Source organism: Elephantulus edwardii, unplaced genomic scaffold (assembly GCF_000299155.1).
Source record: "Elephantulus edwardii isolate Elephantulus edwardi_28Jun2011 unplaced genomic scaffold, EleEdw1.0 scaffold00074, whole genome shotgun sequence".
NCBI classification, from domain to species: Eukaryota; Metazoa; Chordata; class Mammalia; order Macroscelidea; family Macroscelididae; genus Elephantulus; species Elephantulus edwardii.
Genome location: NW_006399824.1, coordinates 4,948,650 through 4,973,261, shown reverse-complemented (window position 1 = coordinate 4,973,261; position 24,612 = coordinate 4,948,650). Strand labels below are relative to the sequence as shown.

General features: G+C 39.8%; 1 protein-coding gene across 1 annotated transcript; it reads left to right on the top strand.

The window, feature by feature from the left end:
- The first annotated feature begins 2,747 nt into the window (after window positions 1-2,747).
- Window positions 2,748-24,397, top strand: DDX21 (DEAD (Asp-Glu-Ala-Asp) box helicase 21). Its single transcript, XM_006889002.1, has 15 exons — window positions 2,748-2,834; window positions 5,195-5,644; window positions 6,992-7,067; window positions 7,713-7,891; window positions 9,656-9,773; window positions 10,954-11,139; window positions 12,170-12,315; window positions 12,795-12,944; window positions 13,553-13,714; window positions 16,552-16,671; window positions 18,736-18,809; window positions 19,929-20,088; window positions 21,363-21,497; window positions 23,554-23,598; window positions 24,125-24,397. The coding sequence occupies exons 1-15, from the start codon at window positions 2,748-2,750 to the stop codon at window positions 24,395-24,397; spliced, it is 2,361 nt and encodes a 786-aa protein (XP_006889064.1).
- Window positions 24,398-24,612: the final 215 nt, after the last annotated feature.

Below are 24,612 nucleotides of genomic sequence, written 5' to 3'. Positions count from 1 at the left end.
GGAATGACAAGCATTTTCCAATAGTAATTAAACCAACTGTCTTATTGATTTGGGAATTAGATGCTGACTCTCTGGTTTCTTCATGCTGAACAGGGGCATAGATATAAAGGGGGGAAGGGAGGATGCTTTATCACCTTACTGGTGGTCTTGTGTTACAGCTGCTTGTCTTCTTGCTCCTGAGGGCCACGACGGCTCACCCTGGGCAGAGGGCCAAGGGCAGCCCGCCCCGGGCAGAGGGCCACGACGGCTGAAGTAGTCTCTTTTTAAAAAAGAAGAAAAAGTGTGTGTGTGTGTGTGTACTGTCAAATTGGATCTGACTGGTACAGGAGACTGCCCCTCCTTCTCCAGCAGAGCATGAAGTAGAGTCTGGGTTCCCCCCCCCCAGGTGCCTATCGGGGCCTGGGTTTCAGCTGTCCACACCACAGCAGTGGGCAACGAGCTTAAAGCCCCTGATGGCTCTGGGCTCTGACTCTCACCAGTGGCTATGGAGTTCTCATTTTTTGTGCACTGTATACACTGCCAAACTTCTTCATGTACTGTCCAGTTGAAACTGGTGGGTTTTCAGTGATAGCTAATTTCAAAGGAAGAGATTGCCCACCTTTCACAGAGCAGCGGGAGGATTCAAACCATAAACCTTTGTATTGGCAGCACAGTTCTTAACTACTAAGGTCCCTATAAGTTCATTGGTTTACTTAATTTTCTCAACTGATCAACTGTGGTTGTTAGATGTCCTTGAGTCACTTGTGACTCATAGTGACCCTATCTACAATCTTGTGACAACCTTATTGTCTCTGACACACTCATTATGCCAGCCACTGAACCAATCAATCCATCTCACCGAGGGTTTTCCTCTCTTGTGCTGTCCCTCTATCCTTCCAAGCATGATGTCCCTCTCCAAGGACTGGTCCCTCCTTGCAACATGACCAAAAATATGTCTGACGAAATTTCAGAATCCTCACCTCCAAGGAGCAGCCTGGTTTCTTTACCCTCTCTAGAAAGAACTTTTGTTCTCCTGGCAGTCCATTCAATACTATTCTCCAACATCACAGCTCAAAGGCATCAGATAAATTAGATTTTGTTATTGCTGTTTCACTCAGGAGAAATGTAGGTTGAGATTAAAATGTTTTTGGGTTTTTTTCCCCTTTTTTGTTTGTTTGTTTGTTTGTTTGTTTTAAATCATAAGGGAGCGCTGGTGGTGTAATGGCAAAAAGCTGCACTGCAATCCCAGAGATAAGCGGTTCAAATACACCAGATGCTCTGCTGGAGGAGGGGAAATCTCCTCCTGTACTAGTCAGATCTGATTTGAGGGTAAACACAACACAGAAAAAATAATAAAAATTAAAAAATAATCATAGCGAAGAGTTGGAAACAACCCAAGTGCCCATCAACAAATGGATAGAGAAGCTCTGGTATATTTGCACAATGGAATACTATGCTGCATTGATAAACAGGAACTCACGAAATACTAAATGGGTGATCCTGGAGGACATTATGCGGAGTTAAATATCTGAGTCACAAAAGAACAAATACTGCATAGTGGCACTGTGGTAAAATGGGACTGACATTAGGGTTGGGGGTAGACCGAGAAAGATGGAATAAATTATGTATACTGCATTGAACCAGATGAGGGAAAGAATTGTTTAAAAGAGATATATGATTAGGTATTATTGTCATGACAGGAGTCCAGATGAGCAGAGAGAAAAGTGCAACCAATTAATGAATGGAAATCCAAACCCTGTAAATTTTCATTAAAATTAGTAATAATAAATCTCAGAACAGTGGCACAAGTAGGTTTTAAAGTCAGATTCCAATCCATTTTCTTTCCCACTGATTTATTTCCTATTTCTCTGGATCACTAGTTAGAAAATTTTAAAACACACTTCCATAACGTTCCCTCAACTGAAGGAGTTTATTTTTCAAATCATGCAAGGCTTGGGAGAGCTATTATTTTCTAATTAAGGCTTGTGTGATTTTGTTGACGCTTCTACTGCTCCCAAAGCTGGTGTAGGTGCGTCTTGTTTATGCCTTTAGAACGATGAACACTCGCCTGTCCGTATCTGCTGTAAAGATGCTCGAGCACAAGGCTCGTTTCTGAACCCTAGCCCTTTTTTCTTCTACCATACAAAGTGAACGCTCAGCGGATGTCAGTTACGTAAAGGACTCGTGAATGAATTCTGGTGGTTAACTCCGCACGTGATAGTCATAGTCATCGCTTCACCTTTCAGAGCGTTAAGTCTCCCTAAGATGATCAATCTCCTACTCTTGTACATTGAAGGACTTCACAAATTTGAGTGACTTTAAGTAAAACGTAAGAAAGCCTTATTTTTATCAGGCTGATTTTGGCAAGAATCTGCCCTAAATTTGAACTATAAGTTTACTTTGGTGATTCTAAGTCCACCCATCTGCAGGTCGCTCTACGAGACTTGGCGGCCTTTGAGCTGGCGACTGGTATCCACCTCGATACCTGGTGGGAGATGGCGATGAATCGGGATCCTCTGGAGGGTATCGAGTTTGGGTAGCTAAGTGCCTCTTCCACCAGGAACCGCGTGGTCCCTTCACACCCAGAGGAGGTGGAAGCCACACGCCCACTGAACCACCCACCGCTCAAGCTCCAGCCGCCGTGCACTTCCGCCGGAAATGTTTCACTACCGGAAGTGACGCGTGCCGGTGGGCAAAAGAGGCAGTGCATTCTCTCTTTTTCCACGCGGTTGACAGGTCTGCTCACTTTTCCGAGGTGGTGCTGAATGATGCCTGGAAAACTTCTTAGTGACACCGCTTTGGACGCTGACGCGACCATGGGAAGATCGGAGACATCGCGAAAAGCTAATGAGAAGGTGCATAGCGAGGGGCCGGGGTTGCTGGGGACAGTGGAGCCTTGGGGTACGGACGGGTGGCCGGGCTGGAAGCGCGTGGCGAGTGGCGGGGACTTGATGCTCCCGGAGTCGCAGCGTCGGTCTTCGTAAGAGGGCCCCCGATGTGAGGGGCTCGATCGACACCGCTGGCACGTTACCGGCCTGTTCTCTCCATCGCCGCCGCTCTTTGTCGCACTCGCGGGTCCCCCAGCCCCGGCAGCTAGGCCTGGGCGGGTCGGAGCTGGAAGGCGGACCGCGTGCGGGTCCCACGTGTTTCCCGGAACCTGGACTCGTGCTCCTGGTGCACAGAGTTGGAGGTTCCCAGTTTGCCTCCCTCGTTGTTGACTCGGACCTGATTCCGGGTTTGAGTGTACCGGGAGGGGAATGCAGATTACGGAAGTAAGATTTGATGCACCAGAACCCACTGACTGGCGTCTTCGGTTTAATAGCGACCCTTTGAGACAGAATTCAACGCCACCCATGTGAGCCTGTACAGCTGATGGAATCAGACTAGAGCATCTCTCTGGATCGCCTTTAGGTTGACATCTGCAGGCCTTAACTACGGCGCCACGGTGTAGGTCGCACACGAGGGGTCTTTGAAGGACTGGCAAATGCTGGCGACACCCGCAGTGACGTTCTTTTTGGCCTAGTAACGGAAGTGTAGCTTGTTTTCTGAGAAACACCCCGTTGAAACAAAATAAGCTTTTCGTACTGTTTATTTAAACACCAGCACTGTACAGTAGTTTTCAGTAAACTTAATAGCAGTCTGCTTTTTTTGTATGTGTTGACCAATGGCCTTTGCCCAGACGTCTCTGGGTCTTCTTGATGCTGAACACTTACCATTGCAGCATTTTGATACTATAAGAAATATGGGAAAAGCAAATTCCTGCCTACAGGTAGGAGGGTAGCGGTGCCATTATTATGCCTCACTCTGTAATCAGTTGTTCAAATTAAGAGGGCTGTGACCAGACTCCTTCCAGAAGAGAGACTCAGTGAATTCTGCAGAGACCAGACCCTTCTTCCCAGACTGAGAGATTGTCATGTGTAAGAGAGCTATCCTTAAATCTGAGTTTCTAGAGCAGGGGCCAAGCCTAGAACTCACATCTGCAGTTACCAGGAAAAAGATGGGCTTTGTGGCCAGACAGAAGCTTTAACACCTGCCAAATGTAACTTAATAAAATGTCAGTAATGTGAAAAGGAGTGTGAGCCTGGAATCAAGTCTGAGTCAACAACGAGGGGGTCAACTTTGAACCTCCATACCTGTGCACTATAAGCAGGAAGTTCTGGGGACCAGGTGGAACCTGCAGGTCACCTTCCAGCTCCAATCTGCCCAGGCCTAACTGCCCTGGCTTGGGGACTGGCATGTGATCAGAGTGCAGTGGTGATGGCAGGTGGGTAACATGCCATCCATGTTGGTGTAATTTCTGATAAGTAACTGCTGATATAGAGGTAGCAGTTCTTATCCACCAGCCATTCCATGGAAGAAAGGTGAGCAGTATTCTCTGCAGACTGGAGTGGTGTAGAGAGAACAGGAAAGGTTGATTAGGCTCGAATTTCAATTAGGAACCTTAGTCATCAGTCTAGTTTGATTGTAGACTTACTTTGTTTACATGCATCATTTTTATTTGTGGATTGTGGGAGGGTTTTTTATAGTGTCTTTATTCTTCAGTTATCTTTATGTAAATTTATTAGAGCTCTAAATAGACAAGATAAACATTGTCAATCTGTTTTACCCATGGAGGAATTCTGGCATATAGAAATATGCATAATATCTTTCATCTGTGGACATATTACAACTCTCTTATTCTGTAGGTTTTATATTTGAACTAGATCATTTTCTAGAATAGTATTTTATTTAGAGCTTGTTGCATTTCAAATTTCTTTTCTTTTTTTTAAATTTTTTTTTTTTTTAATATTTTTGTGTGAGTGTACCGTCAAATCAGATCTGACTCGTACAGGAGATTGTCCCTCCTTCCCCGGCAGAGCATCTGGTGGATTTGAACTGTGCACCTCTGGGATTGTAGTTGCAGCTCCTTACCACTAGGCCACCAGCATTTCAAATTTCTTAAGGACATTTGGTTTATAGATAGCTTATTAGACAAAGATGGGTTGAGCATTTACTAAGAAATATTACTGATTTTAAAAATCGTTGGTAAACAATCTTCATAAAACGAAAAAAATGGCACTAGAATCATACTGCATTTTAGCAATAATAAAAATGTGTGTGATTTTTGCCTTATGTTAAAATGTAATAAAAACCCCACAAAACTATGATTTTTGTAATTAGGAATAATCTAGAATTGAGATATAAAATAAATCAGCTTTGTTTATTTATCTTCTAGAAAGCTAAAAAAGAGAAGCCAGAATCTACCAAGACAGAAGAATCAGTAGAAGAAAAAGAAGACACTGTTTCCCCCAAAGCTAAAAAGATGAAAAAGAAAGCTGAGCCTTCTGAAGTGGAAATTATTTCCCCTAAATCTAAAAAGGTGAAAAAGAAAGAAGAGCAGTCTCAAGATGGCATTATTTCACCCAAAACCAAAAGTGTGAAAAAGAAAAAGGAACCTGCTGAAGATCAAGTTGCTTCTCCTAAAATAAAAAAAGCAGTAAAAAATGAAGAACCTTCAGAAGAAGAAATGGATGCTCCTAAACCTAAGAAAATAAAGAAAGAAAAGGAAATGAATGGAGAGATTAAAGAAAAAAAACCTAAAGTGATGAATGGACTCCCTAATTCTGAACCTTCTTCTAACGCCAATGAAGCCACAAGTGAAGACAGTAACAATGAACTAGAACAGGTACAGTTGTAATAAATAGAGCTCATTATTATTTGATATAAATGAGTAATTTGCTGTGTTAGCATTTAGTAAGAGTTTCTTGAGCTGCAAGATGAGACTTCATCTTATTTTTAAAAACTGTAGTATCAGAAAGAATGCTTCTTTCGTAAAGAAACAGATTTGTTTAATCTTTGGAAAAGTCTTTTCTTCATATTTAGCTAATTAGCAGGTCAGTGGATCACCAGGAGAAATACAGTTTTGCAGATGAGACCTGGCCACCCTCAGGTTCATTATGTTAGAATTAAGTAGAACCCCTGAAGAGGTGATTCCAGGGTGCCAGATTTCTCAAGTAAATTTCTGTTTTAACTTGGAACTTAATGCTATTACCTGTCAAATTTCAATCATCAAAGGAAACCTTAACAAGCAGTTTTCTGTTCTGGGAAGTGATTATATATTTACCAGAGAACAGAAATTGAACAACTTAATTTTTTCCAAGTGTAATATATGATTTAGTCAGTTTGAAAATTTTCTAAATTCTCCCCTAAAGCTTTCTGTCTCTTCAGGAAAGCTTTCCACATTCATTAGTAAATATTAAGCACTTTCAAGGTACGGAGATATCTTGTCTTAAATATGTTTTATACATATAACTGAGAGGCTCTGGTGGCACATTGCTTTTGCAAACAACTAGTAACTCTAAGGTTGCTATTATGAATCTACCAGCTGCTCTGTGGAAAGATGAGACCGTTGCTTCTGTACAACTTTAAAGCCACGATAACCCTGTATGATGGTTCTACTCTGTCCTATAGGAAGCTCTTGTGGCTTAGTGGTAAGGTACCAACACAGAGGTACATGGAAAATCAGCTAGCTGCTCTGTGGGAGAAAGATGGGCAGTCTCCTTTAGCATTTACTGCCTCTGAAAAATCTACTGGGGGGTCAGTTATGGGTCAATGCTAACATCATTACGTATCAACTTGGGGCCAAGTTTTGAGGACCCTTTTCATTAGAATCCTGGTGTTTGCAGTTTTTAAGGTTTGTAATGGCTATATAGTCCATCCAGTGAATGTTTTAGAAATTTACTTAATTAGTTCATTATTGGGCATTCCTGTTTTTCACTGTCAAATAATGCCCCAATGACTTTTATTCATAAATGTTTGTTTTTATTTTCTCTAGATATCTATGAAAGATAATTTTCCTTTTTAGACCTTGATTTGCCTACTAGAAATTTTTTATATGTTTTTGTTCAGTTTTAAATAATGTTTAGAATGCATGTTTTAGAATTGATCTCTTAGAAGGCAGGCTTCTTTATTAATTTTCATAGTCAAAGTGATTAGTTTCTTATTACTAATACTGTGGCCCTTTACTTGGTAGGAAATACCAGTGGAACAAAAAGAGGGAGCTTTCTCCAATTTCCCTATCTCTGAAGTGACTATTAAACTTCTCAAAGGTAATATTTTTGGAAATGCAGTATTAATAAAAATTATTGGTATTTTTAAGAACTCCACTTAATATAGTGAACTATACAATGAAGTAGACCACATGTTCAATATAGGACCATAGCATTGATGGATATATTATTCAAAGAAATGCTGTGCATATATTTAATGCATTATATTAAAAAGTGTAGTGACTAAAGATGCTGGTGAAGTGAAGCAGTTGATTGATACCATATAAGTGTTTTCTTTTTTGTCCCTTCTACTTAAATAAAGTATTTCTATGCTAATGATAACCTACAGAACCTAACCTTTGTAGACTGCTTGACTATATTTATTTTCTAAATTGTCAGGTTTAGCAGTTTGAACTGCAAAGAACTTAATTTTCATACCAACATTGATAAGATTTTGTAACAAATGACTTAATCTCTTAAAATAGCAGTTATTTACTGTCATTTGGTGCATTAGAGTTTGACATGTTAGTGAAGGACACTCTTTACCTTCGCAGTATATTTGAACTCACAACGTGGACTTCATTCATTGAAATTAATAATTTAAAAAAAAGTAAAGATCATTAATTCTGCCTGTTAGATCAGAAACATGTATAGCTGGTGTTTTCAGAATTACAATATCAGATAACAAGGTTAATTTTTTCACAGCCCGAGGGGTGAACTATCTGTTTCCTATACAAGCGAAGACGTTTCATCATGTCTATAGTGGGAAAGACTTAATAGCGCAGGCCCGGACTGGAACTGGGAAGACATTCTCCTTCGCCATCCCCTTGATTGAGAAACTACAGGGAGATCTGCAGGACAGAAAACGAGGCCGACCCCCACAGGTAACTACGTAGGGAAGTGCAGACTGCAAGGACTTCAGATTAGTATAAGGGAAAAGCATCTCTTAGTCTTGGTTTGCATACCCCTTCTTTTATATTTTTAATCTCTTTAAAGCTAGCTATATTCTCCTATTACAGGTTTTGGGTTGGTTTTTTTTGTTTTGTTTTGTTTTTTTTTTAAAAAAAAAAACCTCTATTGGCCATAAATCCTGCTGCCCCTTGGTTGTGATCACTTGTTTTTTTCTCCTCATGGTCCCTTCAAACATATGTCCCTAGGGTTCACGATTTGGTCATTATTACATTTATAGAGGGAGTAGCTATGTGTGCCTTTTGTTTTTGACATTTTAGAGGAAGCATTTTTAATGGAGAAACATGGCTAGAGATGAGGGTACTCAATTAGAAGAGGCCAGTCCTCTTACCAGGCTAGTGCATGTTGGGCTTACTTGCATATACCGTGCCATTTGACAGACTTTAAACCTCACTGAATACCTGTAGTGGAGTGAATGTAGGCCTTGACATCAGTCTCTATTTTATTCTAGACGCCATTCATGTTACTTTAGTAACTTATTTACAGTTTTCCCCACCTCAGCTGTGAGCTTTCACACCTGTCTTTCTGGCCTGACCTTCCAGTTCCCACATTCCTTTATTAATGCAATTGTTTACTCTCATGATCCTAGAACAGTGTCTAGGTTATAGTAGATGCTTGATAAACATTTGTTGGACTACTGCATTAAATTGTTTTTAAAGCAAGTTTGTTTCATACAGTTCCCTAGTCAAGGATCTGTAGTGGTTTCTTGTATGCCCTACTGCATTAAACTCTACTTTACGATTGTAAGCCCCCTCATTGTTTGCCCTACCTTATGTGCTGCCCACTTGGAGGCACTGGAGCCTGCCTGACTCAGAATCCAGATTCTGCCTCTTATGGATTTAATAAGTTTTGTCCTCTAGCACCTACCTTAGAAGGTGTGCATTAAAAAGAATTCAGTAGAGCAAGAAACGTTGTAAGAGCTGTTGTCAGTATTACTTCATGTTCATGTGTTTCTTGGCTATCCTTTTAAAAAGCATTACCAGCTTGCAGAGACTTTGCTCTCTTCCTTCTTGCTCCAGCCAGCCTCTATAGTACCATATCAGGCATCTAATTATTCTTTTTTCTCTTGTGATTTGAGTGGAAATTTACAAAGCAAATTGGTTTTCCATTCAACCATTCATGCACATTTTGTTTCATGACATTAATTGTAACACACACAAATAACTACTCCCTTTGCACGGACTGGAACTTCCCTGTGAGTCTCATTTCCCTTAGTCCTTCTGTTTTACCACTTCTGCCTTCTGAATTTAATCCCTGGGTAAATGCTGCCCTTTTGATCTTAGCAGGTTGGTTATCAAAAAGAATTAATGATTCTGGTGTTAAGAGTTTACCTTAGTGGCTGAACGTTAAAGCCCTGGAAGTGAGTTTTACTCAGGTTCAAAGCCTAACTAAGGGCATTGTCTCAGGCTTCTAACAATCTGTCAGACCAGTAAGCTTGGCCGATTTTATGTTTTTTAGTTCTAATTTCTCTTCTGATTGGTAAGACTACAAACAAAATTTTCCTCTGAGTAGATTTGCTAGGAACCATATTAAATATATGATTAGTTCCAAACATATATTACAAAGCAAGTAATAGTTGTTTTGTTACATAATTTAGTGGAAGCTTTGCTTGATTTCAAATTCTGTTAAGCAAATACTGCACATTGATTTGGATTCAGTTATTAGTTTTTCTTTTTCAGGTACTGGTTCTTGCACCTACAAGGGAGTTGGCAAATCAAGTAAGCAAAGACTTCAGCGACATCACAAAAAAACTGTCAGTGGCTTGTTTTTATGGTGGAACACCCTATGGAGGTCAATGTAAGTAAATCCACAAGTGAAGGAAGGAAAATTCCATTAGTTTGGGGGGTGGGTGTCCATTTGTTTTGTTGCAGATCCCAATTGAATTTCTTCCAACCCTGACATCTATTTAGTAATGTATAGCATTGTTCTTTTCCCATTATTATTTAAAGATGGTTGATGATGTGTCAAATCCTGTGTAATCTTTATGTCTTTTTTATTATTTGTGTACCTAATAAGCACTGAGAACTGGTAAGTCTGTCCACTTTATCTGTCTAAGACCTTGAACCTGTGCCACTTTTCCCCACCTTTCATTCTTTTTTTGCTGTAGTCAAGTATTCTTGTGACTAATCCTACAGGCCAAATATGGCAGTCCCTGCTCCCATAATCCATCACTTTTCAGCTCAATATATAGGCATAGGCACATGAAACTTGTGATTATTTTGTAACTCTGAGGAAATAGATTTTGGCATTTGGAAAACTGGCTTCTGAATCTGATAAATACAAAGTAGCTTTGTGATTCTAAGTACTAGTTTAATTTTTCTAAGATTCAGTTTTTCACTTGTAAAGCAGTTAATGAAACTACATGGCAGGTGAATTCTGATATTTGAATCTAAGTAGTATCTCAAGAGTTTAGTGGAAATTCAGTTAATAAATTATTATCATTATCTTTATTCCAGTTATGTTGGATTCTTATTTTCCTAAATGCTAAGTTCATTCACAACTCTACCTTCCTGGGGAGTTGCTAAGTGATACAGATTGCTAATGTATTTGGCTACTAAACCGTGGTTAGAGGTTTGCCACTCAGAGGCATCTCAGACAAAAGGCATGGCAAGTTCTTTCATCCTGTCTCCTTGTGTCTCTATCTCCTCACTTTAGAAAATTTCTAAGAAGGTGCATCCTCTCACTTTGTGACACTTCTGACCAACCAAGGAAGTAATTTCTTTCCTTGTACTCTGTACCTCACTGGTGATTTTTCTATTGTGACATTTAATAAACTGCCCTGTCATTTCTGACATGCTTCCCCTACTAGATTAGGAGCTCCTTTTACATATCTTTATTTTCAATGCTTAGCATTTGACCTTGTACTTCTACGCGTTTAATAATGTCTGTGGCACAAAAGTGATGAATTGGTATCCCAGATCAATGAAAAGGGCTTTTTTAAAACCCAGAAACTCTTTATTATTGGTATTTTTTATAGTGGATCGCATGAGGAATGGCATTGACATCCTGGTTGGGACACCAGGGCGTATCAAAGATCACGTACAGAATGGCAAGCTAGACCTCACCAAACTTAAGCATGTTGTCCTGGATGAAGTTGACCAGATGTTGGATATGGGTTTTGCTGATCAAGTGGAGGAGATTTTATGTGTGGCATACAAGAAAGGTAAACAGCCAATTCAAGGAACTGATAAAAGGACCCCAAGCAAGGGTGGTATTCTTACAATAAAATGAAGCCTGAGGAAATGGAAAGGGAATTTTTAAAAAAGCTTAACTGCTATATTTAAAGGAAAAAGAAAATTTTCTATTTTACCAAGTTGATATAATTTGCTTTTTGGTATATTTCTTTGCAGTTGTGTGTGTTATAATCTTAACTATACATACAAAGATTCTGCAGAATAGTCCATGAAATGACTGTGCCAGAGTTTACTTCAGCCGTATCCCTACGTCCTTCCAGTTGTTTAGTTTGTTACACTGTTTATAGACATTTTTACTATAGATAACTTTTCTTACACCTTCATTGAAGGTTTTTTTAAGAGATTTTTCAGAAGTGAAATTACTAAATTAAAAGGTATTAATGAATTAGTTAAAAAGTAATTTAATTTAAAATTAAATCTAGTACCATAGTGTACGGTGCCAGATTGTTCCCCAAAAATGATTATACCTGTTTACAGTGTTGACTGTGTGTACAGATGCATACAGTGAGTGGCACTCCAGCAGGCAAAAAACATGGAAGGTAGCCCTTGGGAGCTGAGCTCAGAGAATGAACACAGTGAAATTCTACACTCAGAAAATACAGAGGAAATGTTAGGGAGTGTAGAATCCGTGCTGGCATTTGGGATAAGCTCTTTGCCAGCAGATAGATGTCGTGGCTTTGCTGGTCTTGATGAATTGGTGTTTTCCAGGTGGTGGGATTCGTGATGTTTGACAGATTTCCCTTGTGCTTCATAAATGCTAGTGGTCAGAAAACAAAGACAAATTTCAGGATTGTAGAGATCCTTTACCTATATTTTAGCAGTGTTTCTTCTGCTCATCCAGTGGGAAAACGTGCCCTTTTGAGGCCTCAGTGCCTGGCACAGACCTTGCTCCCAGGTTGTTACTTTTGGGTGGTGGATCCTACTGGTCCTGAGTGAGGATAGAGTGCTGGCTGGGCTTATTTGGGTTATTCATACTGACTTTCTTTTTCCCCCACAAAGATTCAGAAGACAATCCTCAAACATTGCTTTTTTCTGCAACTTGCCCACATTGGGTATTTAATGTTGCTAAGAAATATATGAAACCTACGTATGAGCAGGTGGACCTGATTGGTAAAAAGACTCAGAAAGCGGCAATAACTGTGGAGGTAAATGATTCATTTATCTGCCAGAATGAGTAGTAAGTAGTTGATCATATTTACATGACTGATTGTTCAAAAACTGTAAAATAAAAACTTTTGTCCAGGTAAATGCAAAATCCATCTAAAAAGCCAAGAAGAGAGAATAGATCTTTGAATTGTATTTTGTTATTTGTGCTTTTTGAATTCTCCAGGTAGCTTCGTTACATTCTTTTGGGAAACTAAATCTCTGAATTTAGAGAAATTAAAGAAGGGAGTTATACTTCACATTTAAACATTGGAGGGCAACAGAGACATCTGGTGCTTAGTCTTGAAGTTGCTTTCATTTCTGCTGAGGAGTGTGCTCAGCTGTAATCCCCCCCCCCCCCATTGTGACAGGACTCTATTAGAATTGGGCTTCAAGTACCAAGTTAGATCATTAGTACTGACCAAGTGATGGTAGGTTTCAGCAGGGCATTAATAAATCCTTTTATCCTTGCTCTTACAAGCATCTGGCTATCAAGTGCCACTGGACTCATAGGGCAGCGGTCATTGGAGATGTGATCCGAGTGTACAGTGGTTATCATGGGCGCACGATTGTCTTCTGTGAAACCAAGAAAGAAGCCCAGGAGTTGTCTCAGAATACATCCATCAAGCAGGTTTGTCCTCCTATTGCACAGAAAACTAGTATTTCAACAAATCTCAACTTGGGCATATCCTTTTTGGATATTTTTTTCTTTTTCTAAATAGTGACTTCAGTTTATTTTAGGTTCAAACAGGAAACTCTTTTACTTAACGGTCAGAATGTACATGTTAGCACTTATCAAACCTAGCTGTCTCATTCCCAGATGGATGTGGGGAAGGAGGCTTCACCTTTCAATTACAAAGTTAAGTCAGGTTTGAGGCCTTGTCCATGTTCTGCATCAGTGTGTGTAGTTTAATGCTGCTAATAGTTTGACTGTTGAATTGGAACCAACTCTTATCTGATCCTCAGAGGAGGACAATGCCCATCTTGCTCCTGAGTTGTAGCTGATGGATTTGAACTACCACCTGTGGGTTGGCATCATAACTTCTTACTCACAAGGCCACCAGAGAAAGTGAGAATTTAGAAATAAGTTTGAGGCTTGTTCATTTTAAGCAAACATTTCTCTTATAAAATTTTAGCAAGCATATCATCAGATTGCTAATGTCTTTTACAGGCCTGATTATGTGTTACTTGCATTCTTGAAATGGATATTCTTATGCTCATTTATTATGTCTTTGGCAGGATGCCCAGTCATTACATGGAGACATTCCACAGAAGCAAAGGGAAATCACCCTGAAAGGTTTTAGAAATGGTAATTTTGGTGTTTTGGTGGCAACCAATGTTGCTGCACGTGGATTAGATATCCCTGAGGTTGATCTGGTCATACAGAGCTCCCCACCAAAGGTATGTGTTGTTTTTCTAGGTATTTTTTTTAATACTCTTTAATTTCTTCTGAGTACTGAAGCCAGTGAGAAATTGTCATTTACTTTCATGTAATTAGTAAAAGTTTGTTGAATAGTAATGTTACGAATGATTTTAAGCATGAACTGATTCCCCCCCTCATTTATATAAAAAGACAAATGTATGGAGATGAAAGTTTATTAGTGGTTATTAGGGATGAGGCAAGAAAAAGGAAAGACTTTCCAGTGAAAGACTGTTAATTGGAATGGAGTATATGATACATATGCCTATACCAATGATTGTTGTAGTGTACCGTTGAGTCGAAACTGACCCATAGCTGAACTCATGCGGGTTTTCAGAGACAGTTAATTGAAAGAGAGGAGATTGTCCATCCTTCTCCCATGGAGCAGCTATTGGATTCCAAACACATGCCTTCAGGGTTGCAATGCAGCTTCTTACCATGAGGCTGCCAGAGCTCCATATAAAAATAATGAGGGGAAGTAAAAATTAATGGCTGAGACAATTTAGAGTCACATGAACACCTTGTGGGTTTGTTTCTTTGGTGTGGAGTTTTAGGGTCATTTCGTTTTCATGGGCCATTTGGCCTAATAATGTGTGTAGTGTTTTCATGGGCCATTTGGTCTAATAATGTGTGTAGTGCTCCTGTTGTGCTTTCTAACATGTGATCAAGATGCATTGATAATAATGGGTGACTGGAATGCAAAAGTCAGGAACAAAGAAGAAGATTCAGTAGTTGGAAAACATGGACTCGGTGACAGAAATGGAGCTGGAGAGAGAATGATCGAATTTTGCACAATCAATGACTTATAGCAAATACATATTTTTTTTTCACAGTTGGGTACTGATTTATTGGGTAGCTTGCAAATACATTTTTTATGAGACAAACGCAGGTTATATACCTGGATTTCACCTGATGGTATGCATAGGAATCAGATCGATTGCATCTGTGGAAAGAACCGCTGGAGAAGTTCAATATCAGCTGTGAAAACTAGGCAAGGGGCTGATTGTGGAACAGACCACCAACTACTCATATGCAAATTCAAGCTGAAGCTGAGGAAAATTAAACCAAATCCAAGGCAACCAAAGTAAGACTTTGAGTCTATCCCACCTGAATTTCAGAACCATCTCAGGAACAGGTTTGAGGCTTTGAACACTAGTGAGCGAAGGCCAGATGAGTTGTGGGAGGATATCAAGGGTATCATTCAGGAAGAGTGCAAACGGTCATTGCAAAGACAGAAGAGGAAGAAAAGACCAAAATGGATGTCAAAAGATACTCTGAAAATTGCACTGGAGCGCAGAGAAGCCAAAGCACAGGGAAGAATTCAAGATACTAAAGAGTTGAATAGAAGATTTCAAAAGGCAGCACGGGATGACAAAGCAAAATATTACAATGAAATGTGCAAGGAGTTGGAGTCAGAAAATCAAAAGGGCCGAACTCGCCCAGCATATCTTAAGCTCAAGGAACTGAAGAACAAATTCAAACCTCGAGTTGCTATAATCAAGGATGCTTTCGGCAGAATGTTAAATTATCTAGGAAGTATTAAAAGAAGATGGAAGGAATATACTGAGTCACTGTATCGAAAGGAATTGGAAGACACAGAAGAATTTCATGAAACAACATATGAGCAAGAGCCTATGGTGGTGAAAGAAGTAGTTCAGGCTGCTTTGAAGGAAATGGCAAAAAATAAGGCTCCAGGAATAGATGGTATACCAATTGACATATTTCAGTTAACAGATGCTTCCCTGGACGTGTTCACTAAGTTGTGTCAAGAACAACAGTAAAAGGGCCTGCTTTGAGCTGTATGCTTTTTTAATAGCCTCTGAAGTAGTATGATAGGAACTTGTCAGAGATCACATATACAGAATCAGTTGTTGTTGTTGTCATGTGCCTTCGAGTCACTTGCGACTCATAACGACCCGACGTACAACAGCCCTAAACTCTGCTCTGTCCTGAGCCAATCGCGCTGTCTCCAACACACCCATCCCGATTGCCCCAGTCACTGAAGCAATCCACCTCATAGAGGGCCTTCCCCTCCAGCGCTGTCCCTCCACCCTACCAAGCATGATGTCCCTCTCCAAGGACCTGTCCCTCCTTGCAAAATGTCCAAAGTATGTTAGACGGAGCCTCAGAATCCTTGCCTCCAGGGAACCGCCCGGTTTAACCCTTTCCAGGATGAATCTGTTTGTTTTCCTAGCAGTCCATTGTATTCTCAATACTCTTCTCCAGCACCACAGCTCAAAGGCATCAATTCTCCTTCTATCCTCCTTAGTCACTGTCCAACTCTCTGATGCGTAACAAGTGATAGCAAAAACTATGGCCTATATCAGACGCACTTTAGTCTCTAGAGAGACACCATTGTTCTTCAGTACTTTCGTGAGGTCCCTAACAGCAGACTTTTGGATAAAAAGGATGTGAGACATCGTATTGAAAATGTGTTTAGCATTGATAAGGTGAACACTCATAGTAATACTAACGCTCTTTTCGACAGTGCTTTTTTTTTTATTATTATTTTTTGTGCATGTACCGTCAAATCAGATCTGACTGGTACAGGAGGAAATTGTCCCTCCTTCTCCAGCAGAGCATCTGGTGGATTTGAACCGTTTACCTCTGGGATTGCAGTACAGCTTCTTGCCACTAGGCCACCAGAGCTCCCCTGACAGTGCTGTTTTTAATACACTTTATTACAGATTTGTCCATGGGACAGGAAATAATTGTTCTAGTTTGTGTCATAGTTGAATTTAAACTGATCTATTCCATCCCCAAGTACATAACTAACATGTTAGCAGAATCAATTACTCATGTTCTTTGTTCATTATAGGATGTGGAGTCCTACATTCATCGCTCCGGGAGAACGGGCAGAGCTGGCAGGACAGGAGTTTGCATCTGCTTTTATCAGTACAAGGAGGAATATCAGTTGGCACAAGTGGAGCAGAAAGCGGTAAAACTAACTTAAGCTTTCATTCAATAGATGGTGCTTTCTAAACCTTAACTTTCAATTTCTTTATTCCATTTCTGTTAATCTTATTTTCTTCCTAGTATGTGGAATAGAGCTTGCTAGGTCCATGTTATTGCATATGTTGCCTCATAATGTCAGAGGGGCTCTGGTAGTGTAGTCTGTAGGGAGTTGTATTGCTTACTCAAAGGCAGTGTCTCTGGTGGTTCAAATCCGCCAGTGGGCTCCACAGGAGAAAGATAAGAAGCTTCCTCTCATGGGATTTACAGCCTCAAAAGCTCATGTTACCTTATAATACATAGCTTCACATTTGAAAGAAGTGCTTTGTTTTTCATTCTTCATAGCACTCAAGACGATGATCATGAGACCATACCAAATGTTTAAATCGAAGTTATGGGTTCCCAGAATTGCTAAAAATCCAGAAAGATGGAAAGTATCCTGGGGACACATGAAACCCAGAAAACAATGGTCATTGATAGAACAATTTGAGCAACAAAATTAGTAACATTCAGAATCACGCTAAACTTGACTCTTAGCACAGACAGAGTAGAAGCACTCTCTTAAGTTTTCCAAGGCTGTAATTTTTACAGATGCTGACTAACACATCTTTGCTGTGGAGCATGTTGGGTTCAAATGGCTGACCTTTTGGTTAATAAGCTAACATTTAGCCACTGCACAACAAAAAGTAATCTGGCTCATAGATTCCTAGCGACTCTCCCATCAGGTTTCTGAGACTGTGTGTCTTAATGGGGGCAAGTTGTCTCATCCTTTTCCCTCAGAATGCCTGGATTCAAACTGCCAACCTTTCGATTAGCAGCAGTTCTTCCCCGTTTAGATGGCGCTCCTGCCCTTCCCTCTCCATAGAATGGGCTGTGTGCTTAGTTGTTTATGAAGAATAGCATGTAGAAACTAGTTGGGCCAGAAGATTGAACTTAACTTTATCAATGAAAAGAACATCTACATTTGAAGAACCTGTTAACCTCAAAACTTATAACTAATATCACATTTTCCAGTGAGCAAGTAAGCACAGACTTCCTTGTGCTTGCTTATTAACCTATGTTGATTGAACTAGTTCACATTTTCACTACATAGAAGAGTCTGTATCTCTAGATAGAACTGGCATCTGTGGGAGTTTCAGTGTTAGCCCCAGAGTACTTTCTTTCTTTTTTTTTTTTTTTTTTTAATTATTTTTGTGTGCGTGTACCATCAAATCAGATCTGACTGGTACAGGAGGAGATTGTCCCTCTTTCCCCGGCAGAGCATCTGGTGGACCAGAGTACTTTCTTACAGAAACTCAAAACCCTTTATAGGGACAAGCTAAGCATGGATTGACTTGTGCTTACTTGGCCATTTGTGTGAACAGTTTGATGGTTTTTACTGAAAGCCTGCATTTATCTTGTTTATTGGACACTCTAGCCCCTACCCATTAAACTAGTCTAAGCCATGATCAAAACTGCATACCACCTCATACTGATAGTTGAGTTGAGCATGACTCATAGCGACCCTATGAACAATAGCTTGAAGCCTTTCTATAACTATAATTTCTCAGATTTCATAGTTTCCAGAGGTATGTTGTTTAGGAATTGGATGCCAAAACCAGACTATAATTTTTTTTTTTTTAATTGTGAAGGCTATGACAAACTGTCATATAACTCAGAGGAACCTAAGGTGCCATGAAATAAATGTACTGTGGTATGCTGACTAGGGAGTTCTAGTGGCTTTATGGTAAAGAATTTTGCTGCTAACCCAAAGTAACACAGTTACTCCATGGGATAAAGATGGACAGTCTTCTCCCACATGATTTACTGCCTCTGAAAACCTGTTGGAGGATACCAACTCAAAGGTACACAACAGCATAACAGGGATCATAGTAACGGAACATGTTAACAGTAGAAGAGACTGGGTCAGAACTCTGCTCTCTGTAATTGTTTCATAGATATAAAACTATTCTAAAATGAAAAGACAAATAAACTCATGTATATTAATCTCTATGGAAGCATTGCATAGTCACCATACATGGTAAATTGTGGTTTGTTTTGTTTTTAATAGGGAATTAAATTTAAACGGATAGGAGTACCTTCTGCAACAGAGATCATAAAAGCTTCCAGCAAAGATGCCATCAGGTTTGTTGCTGTCACTACTGTGTTTGGCCTTTGTGCGGTAATGAAATCTGAGCCCATTATATTTTGTTTTTCATAATTATAACTTATTTTATTTAGAAACAGTTACGTTTTGCTAGAGTTTAATAAAGTGAAGACCTTCATCGTTTCTGTTGATGCTCTTTGCCACAAGCAGCCACAGTTCCTCTTTTGGTCTGGTCTGTCTTGTACTTACTAAGGAAGAATATCTTTCATTTGTTTTAGGGATTCCACATCTATAGATTGATTACACTGGATCAGATTGTATTTCCATTTGAGTCCCCTCCCTGGTAGGGCCAAGTGTTGGTTATTCCCATAAATTCCAACTTTCTGGTTATGTAGCAAATATGTAGATGGGGGAAATGGAGTTAACTACTAGTAGTTTTTAGTGGCAGTGTTGCAGCACTTGGGGCAACTGTCCTACAAACTGAAGGATGTGTATAGCAGCCCTAATGGCTGCCCATGGGCAGGGTCCTGGGACATGAAAAGTGGGAAAACACAAGGCAAGTTGCATTACAACAACCAAGAATGTCTTTGCTGATTTCCAGATGCCTTACTGGTGAAGCACTGCATCCTAGTGGGAACAACTGAGTTTGCACATCATTTTTGAGTGTCTTCACCAATTACAGATTTGCAGAATGCTCTTTAAAAATGGGCAGGCATCCATTACCAAAGGAAGTATTAGATACTCCTAGTACAATATTGTCCTAGAAAGTCCTGGAATTGAAAGGAACTTTTAACAGTGTTTTCAGTTATATTTTATCATGAAATGCTTTTGTCCAGCCCGTAGAATTTCCTATAATAATTGGTTAAGGAAATAGCAGGGATAGATGACCAGAACAGAGAAAAGCGACAAAGATGCTGATGGTATTCGCAGTCCTTAATAGAGGGACAGTCCAAACGCATGAGGCCACCTCATGGAGCTTTCCTCATCCTTAGACTGGATGGATGGTTCTGTCAACTTACCATGCAAGATCATGACTCCTAAGGAATGTGTCATCTCCTGAAGATCTATATAATTTTGACCTCATTTGTAGCATTGTACATTCATCTACTGTTGCCACCTTTATTTTTAAAGTAAATATACTCTCAATTAAATCGTAGATACTTGGATTCTGTGCCTCCCACTGCCATAAGTCATTTCAAGCAGTCAGCTGAGAAACTTATTGAGGAGAAGGGAGCTGTGGAAGCTCTGGCAGCGGCCCTGGCCCACATTTCAGGAGCCACAGCGGTTGACCAGCGCTCCTTGATTAGCTTGGATGTGGTAAGGTTCTGTGTCAGATTTCTGACAATTCACAGTTTGGAGTTAGACCAGTAGTTTGAAAAAACTTCCAGTTATTTTAACTTTATCATGAAAGTGGTAGTGGTGGTGGTTGTTAGGTGCCGTCAAGTCAAGTACAGCTTACAGTGAGCCTATTGCCATTGCTGTAGTCATTGTGTCAGTCTGTCTTGCTGAAAGTCTTTTTCTTTTTTCCTGACCCTCCACCTTTCTGAACATGATCTTTCCAGAGAATAGCCTCTCCTAACAACATGGGCAAAACGTGTGAGATGAATTTTCACCATCCTTGCCTTTGTAACAAGATTACAGATGCGCACAAAATTCCACAGAATCTGGGTGGCAGGAGGAATTAGAAATGACTGACAATGAGTATAGAGATGTTTTGGGAGGTAGTGAAAATATTCTGGAATTTAATAGTGGTGGTGATGTACAACTTTGGGAATATCCACGCAACTGAAATGTACACTTTAAAATGGTCAATTTAATCATATGAGTTATACCAATTTTTTTAAATTCTCAAATTTATAAAGGCCTATATGACTAGACGCTTTAGCTTTTTATTAATTGACATTTGAATTGAGTCTTTTTTGTACATTCACAAGTGGTTAAATAGCTCAGAGTTCCTAATGTACTCTCAGTTGCTTTTTTTCTTTAAATTTTAACTGATTTGTATGAACACTTAGAGGACCTATCAGTTTATCCATTTCAGCAATGCACGTTTTAATTTGTTACATTGAATGCAGTGCTCCAAAATTAACAGCACACTTTCTACTTCCTCCTGGTATGTTTATCATTCCATTTATCCGTTCTGTTCTTTTCAGCCTTCTGATCTTCATGCCTGGGCAGATGCTACCTTTTTTTTATTTTATTTTATTTATGTATTTATTTATTTTATTTTATTTCAACGAACATCTGCAGAGATTTTGGAATTCCATTCATTCATTGTTGCACTTTTCTCGCTGCCCTCCCCACCCCCACCCCCCCCCCCCCCCCCCCCCCCAGATGCTACCTTTTGGTCTCTTGGTTTCTGCTGCTGGCAACATTTTATAGAGCTGTACATAGAATATCATATCCACAGTGTTGACTTTGATACAGTCTATGAGTTTTATTTGGAGTGCCCCTCTATTTTATTTGTATCCTTTTGTGATTGTGGATGTGGGTGAGAGAGATAAAAATATGTGCATGCTTTTAGGAAGAACTTTATTAGAAATTACTTTAAAACATGTGAATCTTGAACATTGTTTTTTTCTTTTCATAAGGGCTTTGTGACCATGGTCTTAAAGTGCTCAATTGAAATGTCAAACATCAGCTATGCTTGGAAAGAGCTTAAAGAGCAGCTGGGCGAAGAGATTGATTCCAAAGTGAAGGGGATGGTCTTCCTCAAAGGAAAGATGGTGAGGCCTGGGCCTGTCATGCCTTCATTGTGTTTGGGAAGCTTTTGTGATCAGGAAAACACAATCCTGGGAGGATGCTAAGTATGACTAATATGTATGAAAACTAGGCAAGCTTTTGTGTTTATTTCCTGGGGTAGTTATGTGGTTTTTGGGTTTTGTTTGTTTGTTTTATTTAATACTGGTTTACTTACAATAGGCAAGGTTTGTTGTTTTGGGGTTTTTTAATTATTATTTTTAATAAGAATTTACAGACTTTGGATTGATATTCATTGTTGCACTTCTCCCTGCCCACCCCCACACTCTTCTCTTTGAAAAGTAAAAGAAAAATTCTTTCATTGTTTTACAATCCCTCCCCCCAGGTCCATTCCACTATTCAGCCTTCATTCTGGACTTCTATCATGACAATAATACCTAATCATATCCCTTTTAAACAGTTTTCTCCCTCATCTGTTTCAATGCAGCATACATTATTTATCCCATCTTTCTCAGTCTCCCCCCAACCCTTATGTCAGTCCTGTTTTACAACAGTGGCACCATGTAGTATTTGTCCTTTAGTGACTGAGATATTTCACTCAGCATAATGTCCTCCAGGGTCACCCATTTTGAATAATATTTCATGAGTTCCTTGTATTTCAATGCAGTGTAGTATTCCATCATGTGAATACACCACAGCTTCTCTATCCATTAATTTGTTGATGGGCACTTGGGTTGTTTCCAACTCTTGCTATTGTGAACAAAGCCACATAAACATGGGTGTGCTTATATCTGCTTGGGTGGCAGTTCTGCTCTCTTTGGGGTATATTCCCAGTAGTGGAATATAGGCAAGGTTTTTATCTAACATAAGTAAAATGTTTTAGTAGATTGTATATGCCTAGTATTATACTCAGTATATTTAGTAAATATGTCAGTGATCTAAGGTTCCCATGGGTGGCAAAATTCATCAGTCTCTGATACTTATGGTTGTAACTGGGCAACTTATTGGCAGAGGAGCATGTTCACCACAAAATGTTACCATTAAAAACCATCAGGAGAGCAGAGTGCCTTTCTCAGTGATGGGTGTAGTTAGCGTTTGTATGAACTGTCAAACAGAAAGACTCTGAGGTGGTAGTCCTTTTTATTATCAGACCTAATGTCCTCTTACCTTTTTTCCTCCAGACTTTGACAGGAGTCTGCTTTCCAAAACAGAAAGTAAAAGGGTGTGGGGTTTTGTTTGTGAATTGGGTTTGGTTTCTTTTTATCTAAGTCCTCAGTGAATGTCACCTCAATGACTGATACTGTTTTTGGTGGAAGCAATGTGCTGTAATAGTTTTAGACCATGGATTTTAGAAATCAGATATTAAATACCTTCCCCACTATGGTGGCCTTATGGGTAAGGAGTCGTGCTACCAACTGAAAGATATACAGTTCGAATCCACCAGTTGTGCTGCAGGAGAAAACTGAGCAGTCACCTCCTGTACGATTAACACCTGAAAACCCCCTGGAGGGTTAGCTCTGAGTGGTTTCAGACTCCACTGCATTGCTTGAGTCTCCTTTAACAGTTCTATGGGGTCACAAGTGAGTCATGTCCTTTCTCCAAGGGGTAAAATAACTACTTGGGGATTATGGGCTCACTGCCTTTGAGCCAGTTTTCTATTTACAAAGAGTCTTTGCTAAGTTTCTAAGATTTAAATGAAGTCTTGAAGGGAAGACTGCCCTCCTTCTCCTGAAGAGAAGCTGGTAGATCTGGACTGCTGGAGACTAGGCTTCTTGTTAGCAGCAGAACTGTCCATATGTTCCCAGAGCTCCACAGTTCATGATCTCTAGTCCATTGAGAGGATGTAAAGTATTCTGAGGTTGGTTTTGTTTCTTTTTTAAGACATCCTTGACTTTGTCCTGTTGTGCTTTTAGAAGCAGAGCTGTGTGACATAGTGACTTTCTTCTAAATAACGATCATCTTAAATTACCACCTGGGGTTGTTTTTTTTAACATAAGACACTTGTTCTTTTCTAGTATCACTTATACATTTAATAATTTCTATCAGAGGTTGGATTAACTTGTATTTGCTTTTTTTATCCAGGGTGTATGCTTTGATGTTCCTACTGCAGCAGTAACAGAAATACAGGTATTTCCCCCCCTGAATTTTGAACTTAATACATAAAATTGTAAAATTTTTTGTTAAAAATACAGAATAGGCTAGAAAGCAGTATCTCCAACCCCACTGAAAAGCAGTTTTGATATCTTTTTCTTCACGTTCTTGTATTCTGATAGACCTGTTTTCCTTTTGAGCCTCTACTTTTTGCAGAAGTGTTAAATAACACCTCCACTCCCTACAAGCCCACAATATGATATAAGGGTTCTTTACAGATAATTGCTTCATCCTGTTCTGCAGTGCTAGGAGAGCTGTTTGTGAATGATGGACAACTGAAGATACCCTGTAGCAGTTAAACTGAATATACAGTATTATAGAGTTGAGGGCTTCTTATAGTGAAATTTGGCTGGTGAAATTCAGTATTGCTTCTGACCAGCAGGCTTTAAGCACTTGGCTTATATCACGCTAGATTTTCTTTGGAGAAAAGGCAATATATATTTTCTTTCTCATATCTTTTTAGAAATCACACCAGAATGAAAATAAAACCTTCTCTCAACAGGAAAAATGGCATGACTCTCGGCGCTGGCAGCTTTCTGTGGCCACCGAGCAGCCTGAGCTGGAGGGACCTCGGGAAGGATTTCGAGGCTCTAGGGGACCAAGGGAAGGCGGTCGAGGCTACCGGGGGCAGCGGGATGGCAGCAGAGGCTTCAGAGGACGGCGGGACGGGAGCAGAGGAGGCAGCTTCAGGGGACAGCGATCTGGAAGCAGCAACAGAAACAACCGATCCCAAAACAGAGGCCAGAAGCGGAGTTTTGGTAAAGCCTTTGGTTAGTAAGGACAGGATGGGCAGCGTGGAACTGAACTGTTTTTATACAGTTGAAAGCACTTTGTGCTTCTCTTCTGCCGCTTGCCTCAGTCCTCATTTCTCCAGAGAGACCATACTTTATCCACATGGTTTCATCAAATCATTATAATTTGTAACTTTGTTACTATTTTTGTATCAGGATATATCCTTTCAAAAAGGTGTATGGATTCTCTATATTGTAA